Below are 18,032 nucleotides of genomic sequence, written 5' to 3' on the forward strand. Positions count from 1 at the left end.
GAAGAAGTCAGAGTTTCAACCAAGGTTTCTGAACTACATTCTCTAGAATTTTCAGGCAATTTCATGTCAGTATTCCAGAAGTCTCATAACTACTTGTTCTTATTTCAAACCAGTAGACAGTTTCTGCCATTACTGATTAGTCTCCAATTATTTCATCCATATATTCACAATTAAAATAACCTACACTTAATATGCAGCATGGTATTTTCCTCAGCAATTAAACATGTATTTATATAGACACTTGTCATATACAGTCTGCTTATCAAGTTCAAATAACGTAAGCATTTTCATGTAGTTTTCAAATAACTTGATAAGATGCATTCAGTTGTTACCAAATTCATTGTTTTCCTATTTATATAGAAAACAGTAGAACAACGAAACAAAAATCAATACAAAATCTGTCTGGCTCTATATTGTTCAAGACAATGAAAACCCAAAAGGAAAAAAAATTCCTTATTTCTGCAGGCTTGTAGTACCACTTCAGACATTAATTCCTGAAATGGGTACAAATTGTTAAATTGTTAATAATGTCTACATTTTCTGCACTTTCATCTGATAATGTAGAAAAATACAGTTTAAACTATTAATGACAATTTTCAATTCCCTCTTTTCTGAGTTCTCATATTCAAGCAAAATTTCAAAATAAATTATGTATACAAACAGATTTGTACTTACATTTGCCTTAAATCTTCTGGCACTTCCAGTTTGATCTTGTGAAAAGTATCTTTTGTTGCAGGTTTGTTGGGATTCACAGATCTTAAACGCTCAATTGTGACAATTTCATTGTATGTAGCATCACAGGCTGCATATTCTATTACATAAAACTGATATAAAAAATAATAAAATCATCCAAGCTACATGTTTAATGACAAGAACAAGAATTGTGCTATGACTGAATTGAGTGTGAAGTATTCACAATTGCGCAAATAAACACTACACTTTTTTAGTTTTAGGTAAAAAGACACCCCTAATCAAACTTCCTATTAATGGAACAGCTTACATAGTTACTTAAGAATAAATTTAAAAAGAGAAACAACTTCAAATCCGATGTCCAGACAGTTGCAAAAGAAAAGAGAAATACAAGAAAATTGAAGTGTGTATGTATATATATTCCTACCTCACCCTTTATCATTCTCACTTTAGCCAGCCACCAGCAACATGGTTCTTTTTCATTTGCTCTGGAATAAACCTAAACAAAAAATTATAATGTACAACACTGAAGGATGAGAACTGCTTTATATTAATAAAGAAACTTGTGATATGCTTTATGCAAATTCTACACAAGTCATGATTGATATTACCACTAAATCTGTCCCAGCTATGCAAGCGCTTTTCAAACCAGTAAATTATATAGGTTCTATAAAATGTAGACAAAGAGCCAGGTTTAAACACCACAGCAAATATAAAATTATAGCCTACATGAATCTGCAAAAGTCAGGACAATCCTGAATTACTCAAAAAAGCAAAGGAATTCTGACTTATAGGCCAGCTAATATTTCATTTTCATCTCTCTTTTAATTACGTGTAGGTACTTAGGGGTCATGCCAGTGCACAATATTATAGTCAGCATGGACATACTGAACCTTTCTCATAGCATCAGTAAAGCCAAATTTATACTAAAAAGTTTTGCCAGCATAGCAACGTCAAATAGGGATGTGATGATTTTATGTTATCGTTTTTTATACATCATATATATGCGGCAAAAGCCCTAGTTCAGACACAGATTTATCAGCAAAGTGGTTTTGCTGGAATAGTTTATTTTGCTCTCTGAACCAGAATAAGCTATACTGCCATATCAGCAAAACTTTTAAATTTAGACAACATTTAAGAAAGGAGTAAGAAGTTTAAACTTGTAAAATAAGGAAGTCAGATGGGTAATATTAGAGTGACCTTAATTTTTGTTTATTATGTTTTCTTAATTGTAATTCTGTAAGATTGAAAGAAGAAGAAATAGTATGTTTAATCAACCAATTGATAACTCTGGCTTCAAAACACAAACTGGAATCAGGTACCCAACTTCTACAAATTGTTGCTCTTTGTGCCTTTGAAAATTCCCCCACCCTCAACAATACCATGCAATAACCCAACGGTTCTCAAACTGTGGGTTGCGACCCCGAAGTGGGTTGCAATCCCATTTTAATGGGGTCACCAAGGCCAGCATTAGACTTGCAGGGGCCTGGGACTGAAGCCAAAGCCAGAGTTCTCCAGCCTCTCCTCCCTCAACTCGGGGCAGTGGGGCTTGGGCTCCCTCTGCCCTCCCCACACTCTGGGTAGCAGGGCTCCATGGCTCCAGCCCCCACCCACCCATCCAAGGTCATGTAATAATTTTTGTTGTCAGAAAAAGATGCAATGGAGTTTGAGAACTGCTGCATAATCTATCACATTACTGCCAACATCCTGTACAAAAACTAGTTTTAATTTGCATACAATTACATGAATTTCCACAAAATACTGCCCAATTGTGCAAATGGCTCCAGTTTCCCCATAAACCCTGAAATGAATAGTTCCATGCCCCTTCAGCAACAGATCTGCCTATCCCCAGCTGTATGTCAATGATGCAATCCAAGAGCTGGCCCTGGGTCAATTAAATGTGTGCCTCCCAGTCCCACATCAGTTAATTCTCACCTGTCAGTCACAGAATTCTCACCCTGCCCAAAAATCAACTCTGCGTTCCCAGTCAGTCAATCAACTGGGGAAGTGAGGAAGACAGCTAAATCACAAGCAGACGGGTTTCCCCCAGAGATCTATAGGAAGGTCTGAAAACCTATCGAGTTGGCAGGTCTATTATCAATGGGCACTGGTGTATTTTTTAGTACATATTACCAAGTTGCTTATTTATCTTGAGGTTTTACTTTATATGTACAGGCCCTGTCTATACAACATCTGAAACAGTTCTGGCTAACGTGATTCAAACCTAAACATATACTAACACAGTTTTCTTCATCAATGAAGACATGAGGATCCAATTTACAGCACTGTTTGTAAGCCAACTGCTATCATTACCAGGGAGGTCAGGGAAATAACTGTAGCAGATAAATCTCTCATGTGTCAAGGATGTGGTTCACAACTGTCAAAATAAGCTCTTTAAGTAGACTCAAGATTATCTTCTATAATGTTTGATATCAATGAGATGGCATAGTGTTGTACTTATTCCCACTTACTTAGCTGATATTCTAAAAAGGTACTGTTTAAAACATAATACATACCTCTACTTCATCACTTTCATTTATATCTTTATTATAGCCTGCAGGTGGTGGAAACCTCACATCATGGAATGGAATTTGTCTCTCTGGCTGCCAGCTGAAAACAAAAATACAGTGATAGACAGGCCCATGTACTTTCACTTTCTTTTTAAAAGGATCACAAGTATTTTCGACCTGTAAAGTTCACATCTTTACTTTTCATACATTTTCACATAAAAACTTCATGAAATTTAAATTGACAAAATCTACTATAGAAATGTTGCAGAAAAAGTTTTTTAAATGTAGTTAAGAATCTTAAAACTAATAGAAGTATTAAAACTGTATCAGGGACCTTCTTGAAGTCTGGAGGCAGCAGAAAAATCTTTTTGTTTCCTTACAACAAAATAATTCCCCCCCAAAAATCAGTATTTTGCTTACAATACTGTCAAACACCTAGAAGTTCTATTTTTATACTAAAAAAATTCCAAATTCTTCTATTTTTGAATTTAATAAATAACTCAAACTTTATTGAGCAGAACATATCAATAACACTGATCATTTAAAGGTGTGTAGTAAAATATTGAAGATTTCATCAAGTTAAGGAATATGTGCTGTATGCATGTTAGAACCAAGCTAACATGGATATTTAAGCACAACAGCTTCAAGAAAAAGACAGCTTGGAAATCTAGCTATGTTTTTTTTAAAAAAAGTTAAGTTTCAGTTTTATACTTTCTCTGTTAAACTAAAATGAGCTGACATGAGATTCAATCGCATTTTCCTGTATCTTTAAATATTGTGTTTTTCACTTCCCTGTTGCCATTTGAAAGAACCAAACAAATGAATAGGGGAAGTTCAATGACTTTATAGTCAATTTTACTGTTTCTCCTATACACAGAGTATTGAACAAAGTAAAAACAAACAGAAAAAGAATTCTCTCTAATTTCAGTTAACAGTGATACTATGAAGAACGAGGAGTATGTAAATTCTTTTTTCAGACGTAAGTATAACTCAAGTTAAAAACTTCCCTTCAAAATGCACTCTTTCCTCGGGTCCTATAACACCCACACTTTTAACAGAAGCTAGCAAGGAACGTCCCCGCATAGACTTAGTGATGTTACCTCAACCACAAATATATGCTAGAGAGGGTTTATAGAGGTGTGCATCGTTTTCCTCCATTAACAAACCAACAGAGATATAAATACAGAATATTACAAAGATTTTCTCTTTTATATGCCTCTAAGTGTATGTATTCTTAAAAAAATGGAAAGGGGTGAGTAGCACATGGATTTCTTGCAAGGGGGCTGCCATAGACCTCACTGTTGATGATGCTACATTTTAAAATCAACTCAGATTATCTTCTGTAATACTTTGGTGAGTCTAACATCTTCATTAACAAGAGATACTGGTTGAATTCATGGAACTGCTTTTGAGCCATCCAAACAAAACACATAACATTAGTAATACAGCAATGTTTACCTTTGCCTTGAACAAAACAAACTTATTTTATTACATCTTTCCTAGGTAAAATTTTAAAATAAAATGCTATCATTTTTATTGTGAAGAGCTATAGCATAAGCGTTCAGATTTTACATGTTTTACAATTTTTTACCCGAACTGAAAAAAGTATTATTCATGTATTACTAAGTTAGACACATTAAATAAACACAGTATTAGATTTAAACATTGTGAAAAACAGCAACTGTACACTTACTTAGACTCACAGACTTTAAGGTCAGAAGGGACCAATATGATCATCTAGTCTGACCTCCTGCACAAAGCAGGCCACAGAATCCTACCCATCCACTTCTATAACAACTCCTAACCTATGTCTGAGTTACTGAAGTCTTCAAATTGTGGTTTGAAGACCTCAAGCTGCAGAGAATCCACCAGCAAGTGACCCATGCCCCACGCTGCAGAGGAAGGCGAAAAACCTCCAGGGCCTCTGCCAATCTGCCCTGGAGGAAAATTCCTTCCGCCAAGGTCAGTATAAAGGATAAATAAGTATCTAGGTCCCAAACCGATACGTAGGAACACTTCTATACAACTTCCAGTACCTAACACATTAACCTGTGCACAGTACCTTCGTAGGACCGTTGTATGTCTCTCTCTTTACAAGTATCCTTACCCCCAAACTTTCAATATTTCATATCCGAATCCCCATTTTGGTCCTATTTAACTAATAATTACCGCATGGGCAACCGGGTCAAATGCCTAACGAAATAGGCCCTTAACATTAGATCTACATCTACGCATTTCCCTTGTTTAAATAAATCGTCACCCTTCCACACAAGAGGAGCTCAAGCGTTGGTTTTGGACAACTACCTTTGATAAACCACTGTGTAAATTTGATCACATTTTACCATTACACCTCAAATGTCCTTAACCTACTATTTCTCTCTTCAAAAATTTTCAAGACTTAACATACTACAGATGTCAAACAATAGCTCCCAACAGCCTTATAGTTACTCGGCTATCATTCTTTTCCCTTTCTTAAGAATAGGAACTAGATGTACTACAAATTTCCAGTCGTACAGTAACAATCCCCTGAGTTAGACCGAGATTCATTAAAAATCTTTGCTATGGGCTATGCACATTTCAGTGCCATTCCTTTAATTATCTGGATGAAGATTATCTGAGCCACCCCAATTCTCCTCCCATTAAGCTGTTCAAGTTGGTTCTACCTCAGATGTAGGTAACTATCTAACCTCCATATCCTCATTCCCATTTGTCATCCTTACCATTATCCAAGCTCCTCTCCATTTGCCATCAGTCTTTTATATAAGGCTAATATTTATTTTAGATTTAGGGCCATCCCAGTAATGTATCCTTTAACCACTCCATTCCATCGCTCAGTGTAATTAGTACGGGTCCCACTTTCTTTCTTTGTTTCTTCTATATTTAACATGGGCTAATAAACCAATATGTAAAGGTTTCTAATGCCTTTTGGCAAGGTCACTCTCCGTAGGCTTTTGGGCCTTTCTTCCTCTATCCGCTAACACCTGTTCTGAACCTCACTAAGGTAGAACTTTCCTGCAATCCCACCACATCTGTCCCCACTTCCATTGTAGCTTTACTGCTTATTTTCTTAATCACCATCTCTGAGATGCTGCACTCATCAGCTTGTATATAGTCCTGCCTATGATTTTTTCCCCCTTTGGGATGCAGGCTTTGATGTTTCCTGCAGCTTTGACTTAAAGTATCCAGCCTCCTCCGCATTTCAGATCCACAAGTTCTTCAGACCAAACCACTTCCCTAACTAATTTCCTTAATTCTTTAAGGCTAGCCTTTTGAACGTCAAAACCCTAGTCCCAGATCTATTTTTGTTATCCTTCCATCTAGTTTGAACTGAATTTAAGCCATGATCGTCGAACCAAGGTGTCCCTACACCACTTCTTCTATGAGCCTCACTACTCACCAAAACCAAATCTTAAAATGGCCCCTCTTGTTGGTTCTTCAACTACTTGGTGAAGAAGTCCATCCAGCTATCTCATACCCAGAAAAATCTGAGGCCCTATTATATCTACTATCACTGCGTCCTCTCAGTCTATATTCTGGCAGTCTCCCATGATCACACAATTCCCATTAGTGTTTACTTCATTAAAAACATTAAAGAGGTCTCTATCCATATCCAAATCAGATCCCGGCGGTCTGTAGCACACCCCAAGCAGTATCTCAGGGGAGGCTCTAGTAGCTATCTTTCCCAGTGTGATTTTTGCCCAGACACTCTGTCTTATCCATTCCATCACTTCTTATTTCTTTACAGTTAACCTCATCATTGATATATAATTCATGTATTACTAAGTTAGACACATTAAATAAACACAGTATTAGATTTAAACATTGTGAAAAACAGCAACTGTACACTCACTTGTTTTCAAATGCAACTGTTATTGAATCTTCATGTACATCCTTTACAAATGCCTATATGAAAAAAAATAGTAGAATTACGGATAGCGTCTATATTTTAAAAATACTGTGATCTTAAAGCTTCTTTTTCCCACTGACACCACTGAAATTCAAAAAATTAAGTGTTTTAAAAATCAGCTGCTCTCTCTAATTTTGCAGTATTATCCTAGAAGATGGCAATATAGAGACAAAGTTGCTGATATCTTTGTACTCCCCTGGTTTATGGGCACCAACCAGTACATTGATATGCTTATGTAGTACTCAAATCATACATGCACTATGTTCTTTTCATGTCTTAAAAGGAACAGTGTGTGATACAAACAGAATGTATGAATGTTAAATGCACTACGTATAGTTACTTAATATGTTGTGTTAATAAGGTTTGCCTAAAATTCTACATTTCCTGTAGTTCTGACTGCAGAACTGTGGTGTAAATCAAAAATCCCAACAAATTTTATTCCCCACCCTCATATCCCAGTACTCAACTCCGTCCCAGTCTCCCTTCTCACTCCAAAACAAGTTCCAGTAACACCAACAAGATCCAGTTATACCCAATTTACCCAAGCTTTAGCCAGAATCCCTTCATTCCTATTGCCTTTCTAGATTAATTCAAGTGGGACACACTACATCCTTCCCTCCATTTCCTCCCAAGGTGGTGGCTCTGTACATTTTTCATCCCTAAGCTTCTCCTTTGGGATAAGAAGGAAAAGACTTCAATGAGCCTATTGAACTGTGACTCAGGAAACCTGGATTCTATTCCCATCTCCACCACTTGCTTGCTAGGTGACCATGGGAAAGTCTCTCTGACTTTCCATGCTTCACAGTGATTCCATGTCCCCATCTGTAAAATTATGATATTGATGCTCATCACTTTTGTAAAGCACTTTAAAGATGTAGCAATGAAAAGTGTTATATAAAAACTTAAGGTGGTATTATTCAGAGTCTCCAGATAATCGTGGTTATGTGGAAGGGAGAGGGGTAGAAATTTTGAAAATTCTTCCACTAACTAAATGCCTACAAAAGAACTTTTGCGAGTGTTTAAAATAGAAATAAATAAATGTAACTGTGTTGAAAAACTATGATAATTGATGATAGGTAGCATGGGTTTTCTGCTTGCACATGTCCATATAAGAAGTTCATTCACATGCGTATTCAAGAACGTAGATGGGGAAGAGGGACATGAATGAAAGGACTATGCTAGTTTGTTCTACTAACAGTGATGGTATTTTTAGCACATCAGTAAAATGAAAATGAACTAGACCATTGACGGTGTAAAGATTATTTACACCAAATATATGGAATATTTAACCTTCTCCCAATTTTGAGACTTCTGGTGAAATGAGGGGACACTTTTATAATTCAGATTCCATAGTAACTTCACTTTTCTTCCAATATTTGTCTTTTAGAAAATATTCCCAAGTATTTTCTTAAGAACAGAAGCACCTAAGTATCAAACAAGATCATCAAGAGCGACTACTGCTAAAATGAAGCGCCACAGGTGTACACGAGTACAACCATGGTTCTAGCAGGAAGTTCAACACTGGCTCAATAACCTGCAATGAACTAATCTCTTTTGAGCTGAGGTCAAAGCAAAGTGAAAAAGAGCCCCTTTCACAGCATGCCCACTCTTTAAAGCACTCAATTAACGTTAAAGGAAGCATTAATGTTATTTATATCGAAATACCTTCAGAAAGGACACATATTGGTTATAAAATTGGGCCATATCACTTACAAAGCCTCCCTTTTCACACATACCAAAAATACAATTAATATTTTTCTCCGGCATGACAGAAAACAAATCTAACATCAGAGCTCAGAGTCTCATACATCTGAGATAGGTACAGAAATAGTATTTATTTAAGACGACAACAACTTTAGGTTCACATACACCTATGCGAGTATTGCAAATTTTGCATACATCTCATATCCATCTTTCCTCTGTCTTTGCGTACGATAAGTCCAGGACTGCAGCAATTAAGGATATACACTTGACCAATATTAGGACAGATGTGCCCCATTCTGAAACAGTGAACACATTTTCAAATGTTTGACATGTGCAGGTCTGAACCAGCTACTGATCTAGATATTAACAGACATGGATGCCTTGACATTTGAAGTATACTGCAATTAGTACCACACATTTTGTATAAACCTATCATTCTGCAGAAAGGCAAAAGAGCAGGTCTATGTACTATTAGTAACAGTCACCTATGCAAAAGCAAAGATCATCTTATCAAAATTATTTGATTACATTGTGAAAATATACATCTTAAATCAAGAGCCCCAAAATAATCTTGAGGGAAAAATTAAGAATGACAGATGTTAGTGTCAGCAGGAAGAACTTGAACTTCTTAATTAATCTTTTTGGTTTTCTTTGAACCATAATAGGACGAATACTGTATGTCTTTTTTAGTATGAAGAAACACTGAGTAGAAATATTTCCCTTTACAGTGCTGAGGCCTTCACCATCTTTAAGGATTCCTGAAGCTGTTCTAAGCACTGAACATGGTCCGTGAAAAATACAGGAAATAGCATGGAGTGAACTGGGATAGGGTTGGGTGGGTAGCAGAAAGAGTAACTGGCGCTTCTATCCAAATTCAATAATTGCTAGAACAATGTGTTAAATCCCCCACATCCCATAAGGAAATGGCCCAAATGGCCCTAGAAAGGGAAGGGTAGTCAAACTGAAGACAAGTTGTGTGTTCTTAAAACAATCCACCAAATGTTTTGCTTGGAAAAAGTAAAGGTCACATGAGCAACTGATTAGGACAATAACCATTGGAGGGATGTTTTTTCCTTCCTTCTCATAGCCATTAGTCTGAAGTTCAGGTAGATTGAATGGTAACCCCCTGCCATAATTACTGTCTGTGGTAGCAGAAAGAGGAGGTTGTTGAACCTTTCTAGCTTGGCTGAAGATGACACACAGACTGTGCAGAGGATTTAGCATCAATTATTTTCTATGAGTCTCATCTGTTTTCTTACCATACAAATTTTCCACAGAAAGGAAATCTTCAACATGGCTTAAGCGTCCACCAAAGACAAGAATGCTTAAGCCAGGAACAGTGATGAAGAGCAATACCCAGATGCAACTGCTCTTGCTGTGATGACCAATGAAGCATGAAGAGTATGTGTGGATGCCACATCTCTGTAATGTCTATCACTGTCTTCCCCTGTTCCTCTATCAGATGGTCCAGAGGAAAATGCACCTAGTCCTAAAGCTGATATAAAGTTAAATGCTGAGTGTACCTGCACAACAGCAAGCACTGTTGAGAATTATACGAATTGGTATGAATCAATTCCTGTCATACTTAGTTTAAAAGAATAAGTCATAAGAATAAATTCAATTAAAACTGAAGTTTTGCCACACCATAAACAAGCAGCTCCAGCTAAGTTATGATAGTTTTGTTTTGTTTTTTTTTAATTTTCAGTATTATAGAACTTATAAAGAGAAAAATGCTTGACAAAATATTTTAGCTGGGACCATAAAACCTCTGCCCAAGCACAGAATAGCAGGGTTTCTTAAAATGCATGTCAGCTTAAACACAGCAGTATGCTATACAGGGTACATGTACTGATGTACAAATATATTAAAAAAATGTATAGTTTAAGTCCAGTTCCAAATTTCAGTGGCAGTCGGGCCATGGAGGATAGAAACTGATGCATTCTAGTGCAAGGAACTAATAAAATCCAGTCCCGCTGAAAATAGAGTAGGTAGGTTTTACAAGACCAGTGTAGAGAGAGTTTCCACACTGTTCACAGATCAATAAATTGCAGGGATGGATTGGGAAAACTGGAATATAAAGATGCAGAGATATGTATATTTCAGGCTCATAGCTGTATGGGTAAGGAGGGATGGAAGACTAGCCTTAGCAAATATGCATGATAGATAGTAGAGTATGAAATATACAAAAAGGTAGAGGGAGACAAAGGTGAGGGAAAACAGGGAGAAGATAAAAGGTTGGAGTAGATATAACACCAAGAATGATGTTTAGAAAGAAGTTAGGGAAGGGAGGAACAGAGCATGAGAAAAACTTTTAGATCATCATTAGTGGCCGTATCAATTTTTTTTCCCCCAGAAACTCACAAGCAGAAAGGATTGCCCTTACTGCTATAGAGCCATAGAGCACAAAAACAGAAAGCGCATAATAACTAAAGTCGTTCACTCTTCCCTACATGAAAAACTTAATGTGGTGCACTTTCATCATGGCAACTGAACAACTTTAAATCCCTGTGCTTCACATTAGTAACATACATAAAATAAATAAATAAAACCTGTCCCTGCAACTTATTGTGATGTTACTGGAGATCTCAAGTATGTCAACATTCACAAACTCTGTAAAATAAAGCTTTACTTTCAGTGATCCAAACAGTATGGCCTAAATTTCATTACTAGTCATTTTACAAATGTAAATGTTATGCTACTGTAAACACCAATATATTATTTCAGTGCCCAAGAGAATGCTAGGCACATCACATGAACAATTAAAGATATGGTACCTGTCCCAAGAAGTTTAAAGCATAAAATCAGATGTAATAACTGGAGATCAGAAGGGGGGGAGGGGGTCCAAGAGAAAGAGCAGAGAAGAGACAAAGGTTATAGTAAGAAAAATGGTCAGTTACTCAGTATGGCATATGCATATATTGACCATACTACTAAATTAAGTGTTGGGGGTGGGATTAAATTTATCATTTAACTCGCTGCTCATGGATGGCTGAAGTACGTTTTTTCTTCAAAGGAATCAGAAAGAGAAAACTGAGCTAATTTGACTAACTAGCCTGGGAAAGGCATTGCACACAGAGTAGCAGAATGGCAAAAAGTCACAAAGGAGCAGCAGGGGAACGAAACAAAGAGAATGTCCAGGCTGGCACCATTAGAAGGATGGAGGGGATGGGAATTGACATAAACCAAGACAAGGTTGGCAATATCTGTTGGGGATGAATTATATAACCTTGAAAGAAGGGACAAGGAGCTACAGTAGGGAGCCAGGGAGGAATTCTGCAGGATGTGATGGGATTAAAACAACAAATGACAAAGATGATTTTAACATTACCAGTTTGGATGGAGACAAGTTAAATATCCAGAAATCCAAAATAAAAACTGTAGTCATTGAGACAATGGACAAGCAACTGAACCATAGGGAAATAAAAAAGGGGCAGATTTTAATAACGTTATGGAAGAAGAAATGGCAAGATTTGGCCACAGACAGGAAGTGGATGGAGAGGTCAAAAACGGATCCACATTACAGACTGATAGGATGCCAATAGTATATCAACAGCAAGAGATAATGGAAGAAGTGGAGTGTCTTTCAGGAAAAGCAGTCAGTATATTCCAACCCCACTGGCATAGGATTGATCCAATTAAACAGCTGCATATAACATTTTCTTATCTAATTAAAATAATTGAATATGCTCACAATACATCCTAAGTGTTTTTTTAAGTGACCTCTTTGGTCCCTGCAAAAGAAGTCCCAAAGACACACCTACTTCAGGAGAAAAAGTTAGCCAGTTTTAATCAACATATTAGGTTGGCATCAATTTTACATGTGAGACTAATATAATGGGAGATGGGATTAAGCGATAATAGTTTCATAATGCATTTAAAGATTATAAACACAGTAAAAGACCTAACACTGGTAATTTTCAGTAAAATTAAATAAAACAGAAACAAGTACACTATTGAAGGTCTTACTTTGTATATTGTATTGTGCCTTCTACTCCGTTTGTATTCATTACAGAAAAATACTTAAGGATAGGCATCATGGATTTCAAGATTGAACACAGAGCTGGAATCCAAGAACTCCTTAGTTCTAAATCATATTTCTGTCAATAGCTCAGGGAGCAGCCTTCAAACAGTCATTTATCCTATCCACAAGATTAGGATAATAAAAATTATCTACTTACCTTGAGGAGGTGTTAGAGAGCATTAATATTTGTATGACTCTTTGAAAATATAAAGTACTAAGATATTATACTAAAATCAGTTCTCTAATATACTGTAGAAAAGTTAACTATAGTTATATTATCAGCATCCTTTATATTTTCCCTATGTAACTGAAACGAACACAATTTTCTAAAACTGTCACTGTTCTCAACTGCAATTTTTACTTCTTAAAGTATGTTGACAGGGAATAAATGTTTAGAGGGAAGGACATTAAAACATCACCAATTATTATGTATATGAGGCTATAGAACAAGTGGGTTAAACCCGCTTATTAATTTGCTTCCTAGTATAAATTTTCCATTAGAAGTAAATTTTGTACCATGACACCCCACACTGAAACACATACCATTCAAAAACTGTACGTGTACTTAAATATTCCCCTCTGAAAATAAAACACTGTACAGCACACATATTAGTGATGTCCCTTGTGATGAAATGCATTTATCTTGCATCTTTAACTATTTTACATGTACTATGCCCCTTACTGCCATATCAGCCAGCACTTAACATTTTTAACTTTCCAAAGAGATTCAGGTTGAAGCCGCAAAAGTCAGGCTGATTTCAAATATGTCTAAAGTTCATAGATTTTCAAAATCTGAGGTTTTGGGTCAGGCTCTTCTCCGGCTACAAACCTCTGAACAGCCTTAAAACAGCAACTGAAAAAGAAATATACACACAATGTAGTGTAAAAAACACTTTCTATCCTCAAACATGGAACAACCACCCACAATTGAGTGACAATATTAGATTTGGGACCAGCAACTGTTCTATGTTCAACATCTCATGTCAACAAGGATCTCTAGAAATAAGTATCCTACATTTCAGATGTGCTGGGCACTCTCAGCTCCCATTGCAATGTGAATAAGAACTCAGAGTGCTCATCACTTCTGAAAAACCAAGCCAGAGAGCTTTACCCATTTGAAAGCTAGAAATCCTACCTTTTAAATGTGATTTGGTACTTGTTTCTAGCTATGACAGGCTATTAAGTATCTGCCCTTAAGTTTGTGACAGTAAGATTTATAAAACCTATTTTAGATCATTAAACTGAAGTAAATATTAGATGCCAAACAGACTAAGGCCCCACTGTAATAGACACAGTACAAACAAAAGTTTCCCCAATTTCAAGTTACCCTTTTCCCCCTCCACTAATACAACTGGTCTTACAGTATTAAAAACCACCGTGGCTTCTGGAAAAGGAATAAAAAATATCCAACATTTTTAAAAGCGCTCCAGAATATTACTAAAACATTTTATTTTAATATATATGGCATAAAAGTAGTATTATGATAGTTGGTATTACTGGTATGATGATACTACTGACCTTCATTTGGGATGACCTAAATAATTCTTGTAAGCTTTGCCACTCATAAATAACACGGTCATTCCTTAACTCCTGCCAGTAAGCGTCTTTATTCTTTGTCTTGTACTCCATACATATTAGCATGTATCCTGATTTAATGTATTTACAGTATTTTTGCTAAACATCTTCCAGAGAGAATTAAGGTGGTTTTATAGTACTAATTGTAGGATGATCACTACATATTAACATACCATAAAATGAAATGAGATGATGAACAGTTTTACAATATTATAACTCTAGAGGGATCCATCAAGATGCTGCTTGAAGAAATTTCTTATTTTCCCATTGGGATAGTCTTGTGTTTAAGCTGCTCTGTTCGTGGTCCCCAGCACAAACTTAGTATGATGTTAGGCAAGCCATTTCATTCAGTGCCTCAGTTTCCCCATCTGTAATATAGGGATAATACTGACATCTGACAAGGCAGCATGAAAATTAATTAATAAGTGCAAGAGGCTCAGATATAATGGTAATATAATATGGTAACTAGATTGGATAAACTATGACTTTTCTGTTAAATACTAATCCTTAAACATTTGAGAATAACTTTCTATTTAAGAACTGGTTTCTACATTTATAATGTATGTATTGTTTCCTCTAAGTAACCTTTGGGTCAGAGCTGATCATTTTGCTTGCCATTTTAAACCGCGCTTATTTACTCTTCCTATTCTCTAAAATGAGTTTATATGAATTCTAAAATATAAGAAAAATATAATTTTCTGTTCCGAGAAATGTTTGTAAAATAATCTGGATGTACTAAATGATGTTCACATTTAGTAAACAAACTCTGAGTTTATGGAACATAGTAACTCAGGAGCCAACAAAACCTTCCATTTATCATACACCTAACTTGTTCTGGGACCAGAAATGTGAGTAAAAAATAATATATATATCTCAGATGATCAAGTAACCCAGTACATTTTATTTTATTTGTCTAGTGCAAAACAAATAAAAAATTGAAGGGATCATGAAATTTACAATATTTCTCAAACTGAGAACTTTCTGCACTGATCTCATTCAAATAAAGTACATGAAATTGGTTTTATATCTTCTCAGTAATCTTGTCACAGCAGTATATACTTTTAATAAGTTATTAACCAGAGAAAATATATGTTTTAAATGACCTCACTCTACAAAGCCTGCATACTGTATATAATGTATTTGATTACTGGTGCACAACTAGCTACAAAACTACAGTCATTTAAAAACCCTACATCTTTAATTCCTAAAATCCATACTTCATATTTTAGTTATCTTTTGAACAATCATCATCAACTCCATAAAGAAAAGAAAAAGAAAAGGAAAAAAAAGTGACTTTTGTGAGTGTTCAATATTTTATTTCCTGGTACCTAAATACCGATCTGGGATTTCAACTGGAACACTGCAAACCCAACAAATGCGCTATTTAGCACTCATATTTTCTTCTTAATATAAAAACACATGAGATGGCACCAAATATTAAAACATCCCCCTCCAGATATTTTAATGAAAAAAAAACAAAGATTTTAAACATAATGAACTTTTAAAACCCTGTATATATTGGCGTCATTTTAGACCACTAGAACTCAATATTATCTAGGTCCTTGATCCTCCTTTCTACTTCTTTCATGCTATAATATGTGATGAACTATTCAGTTCTATTCATCTCCAAACACAGGGCACTGCTGAATACTAGTGGTATTCAATTCTTGAAGGCACTAAGAACGTTCAACATCCACATGAATGGAGCGCTCAGCACCTTGCAGGAACAGATCAGACCCACTATGGTTAACTGTATTTTGACAAAAGGGCCCAAATCCACTATAGCTGACACCAATGGGAGTAGGCCCAAACCCAGTGTTTTTACTAATGGTTTTTTGTTGTTTAAATCTTCTGGATCACAGACCATTACAACCCAAATGATGACTGACCAATGCTCTTCATTTCATGTAACAACAGTGGCAGTACTAGCGGCTGTAACAGTAAACAGGAATAACTGGCAGTGTGTGTTCTCCCTCAGCGAAGGCTCTTCCCACCACCAATGCACACACGGCACCACCTATACATCCAATAGGCTAACCCACATTTTCAATAGGAGACGTAATGGTCAGTACGGTTTCCAGGAACACGGGGCAGGCCTGAAGACCAAGTGATGCTCCAACCCACGTCGGTGGAGGCATCCCCGACCGCAGCGTTAACAGCACCCCTGGGGGTGGCGTTGCATCCCGACTGCCTGGTTAACGAGCTTCCGGGGGCCCCGCCCGGCAGGGGCTCGCCGGGGTGCAATGCAAGGGCCCCCGCGCTGAGGCTCTACTCAGCCGCTGGTCCCCACCGTGCCCTCTGCATCTTCCCTCGCATACCGGGAGCGGCGAGCCCAGGCCTTCCTGCCCCCGCAGGGCGAAGGTCTCATAGGCCCGAAGTCTCCGGGCCCCCGAGCTCCCTCTGTCCAAGGCGGCCTCCCTCATTCGTCCCCCGCCCCGCTCCGCTCCCTCCCCTCAGGTACGGGGCGGGAGGAACCGGATTTCCCAGGCCGCCGTCTAGCCCAGGCCTCTCTCCTTCCCTCATAGGCGGGAGGAGCCACCGCCTCCTGCCCAAGGCCCCCCCGCGCCCCCTCCCCCGAGGCCCGGCGCGGGCGCGTGGTACCTTGTAGAAGGCCCCATTGGAGCCCCGCACCTCCACCACCAGCTCCTCCATGTTGTGCCGCGGCGGCTCGGTGCGGGATGCCCAGGCCCGGCACCGCCTCTCTCTCTGTCGCGGGGAGGGGAGCCTCGGTTCGTTCCGTAACCGGACGGGTGGGGGCGGGGGCTCGTCGGCTCCGTTCCGCGCTCGCGGCTGCCCGGAAATGAAAGCGAAACGGTCACCACCCGGCGGCGCGCGGGGAAGAGGGGAGAGGGCCGCCCGCTTAGAATGTAAACATTAAACCCGCATCACGTGACGGGCTCCGACGGGGGGAGGAGGGGCGGGGAATTAACTCGCGCGAGCACACCCCGCTCGCGGCCACCTAACGGCCAGCCGGCTGCACCCCGCCCTCACACACATACAGCCGCGCTAGCGGCGGCACGCAACCTAACCTCACGGCGCTACGGCGGCCCGGCCGCTTTCTGAGCGACTGCATCGCCATCCAATGGCAGCACGCCATTCACGTGCGCGCGACCAATGGGAACGCCCGTGGAGGAGGCCCTGTGACCCGGCAAGGCGCGGGTTACCATGGCTTTCAAAGGAGCCCTTTGGCTCGGTGACCGGCCCTACGCTCCGGGGAGGCCTTGCCTCCAAGGATAGGGGCGGGGGGGATAGTAGGGCTCGTGGAGGGGACGGAAGGGGGCAGGCCTTGTCCAGAGAGGTGACGGTGGGGCGCAGGGGGGAAGGGTGGGGCGGGCGGATGGGGATGCGGCGGCCCGGGGGGAGGGGACGGCCTGTGGGAGACGCCGGCTGAGAAAGGAGGCTTCACTGGGATGCAGCCTGTGGAGCCGCACGGCTGGTGAAGCGGAGTTTTCTGTGCCGGGGAGCCCGGGGCTAGGAGACGGCCCTTTGCAGCACCTCAGACGCCTTGACTAATAAAGGGTTTCGCACTTCCTGTTTGGCCTGAATTAAAACCTTGCAGGTGCTGGTAAGAAGGCCCTTTACTCCTGGTGGGGGTCTGACCCCATCTCAGTTCCTCATGCTGAGG

General features: G+C 38.9%; 1 protein-coding gene across 1 annotated transcript in view; it reads right to left on the reverse strand.

Moving 5' to 3' along the window:
- FMR1 (fragile X messenger ribonucleoprotein 1) overlaps positions 1-17,298 on the reverse strand; it is an 88,646-nt gene extending 71,348 nt beyond the window's left edge. Inside the window, 5 exon segments of the mRNA XM_075068865.1 lie at positions 676-824; positions 1,118-1,189; positions 3,207-3,300; positions 7,051-7,103; positions 17,009-17,298. Of these exon segments, the coding sequence (XP_074924966.1) occupies positions 676-824; positions 1,118-1,189; positions 3,207-3,300; positions 7,051-7,103; positions 17,009-17,059 (419 nt within the window). The 5' untranslated portion in view covers positions 17,060-17,298.
- Between the last annotated feature and the right edge of the window lie 734 nt (positions 17,299-18,032).

The sequence above is a fragment of the Chelonoidis abingdonii genome, chromosome 8 (genome assembly GCF_003597395.2).
Source record: "Chelonoidis abingdonii isolate Lonesome George chromosome 8, CheloAbing_2.0, whole genome shotgun sequence".
NCBI lineage: Eukaryota > Metazoa > Chordata > Testudines > Testudinidae > Chelonoidis > Chelonoidis abingdonii.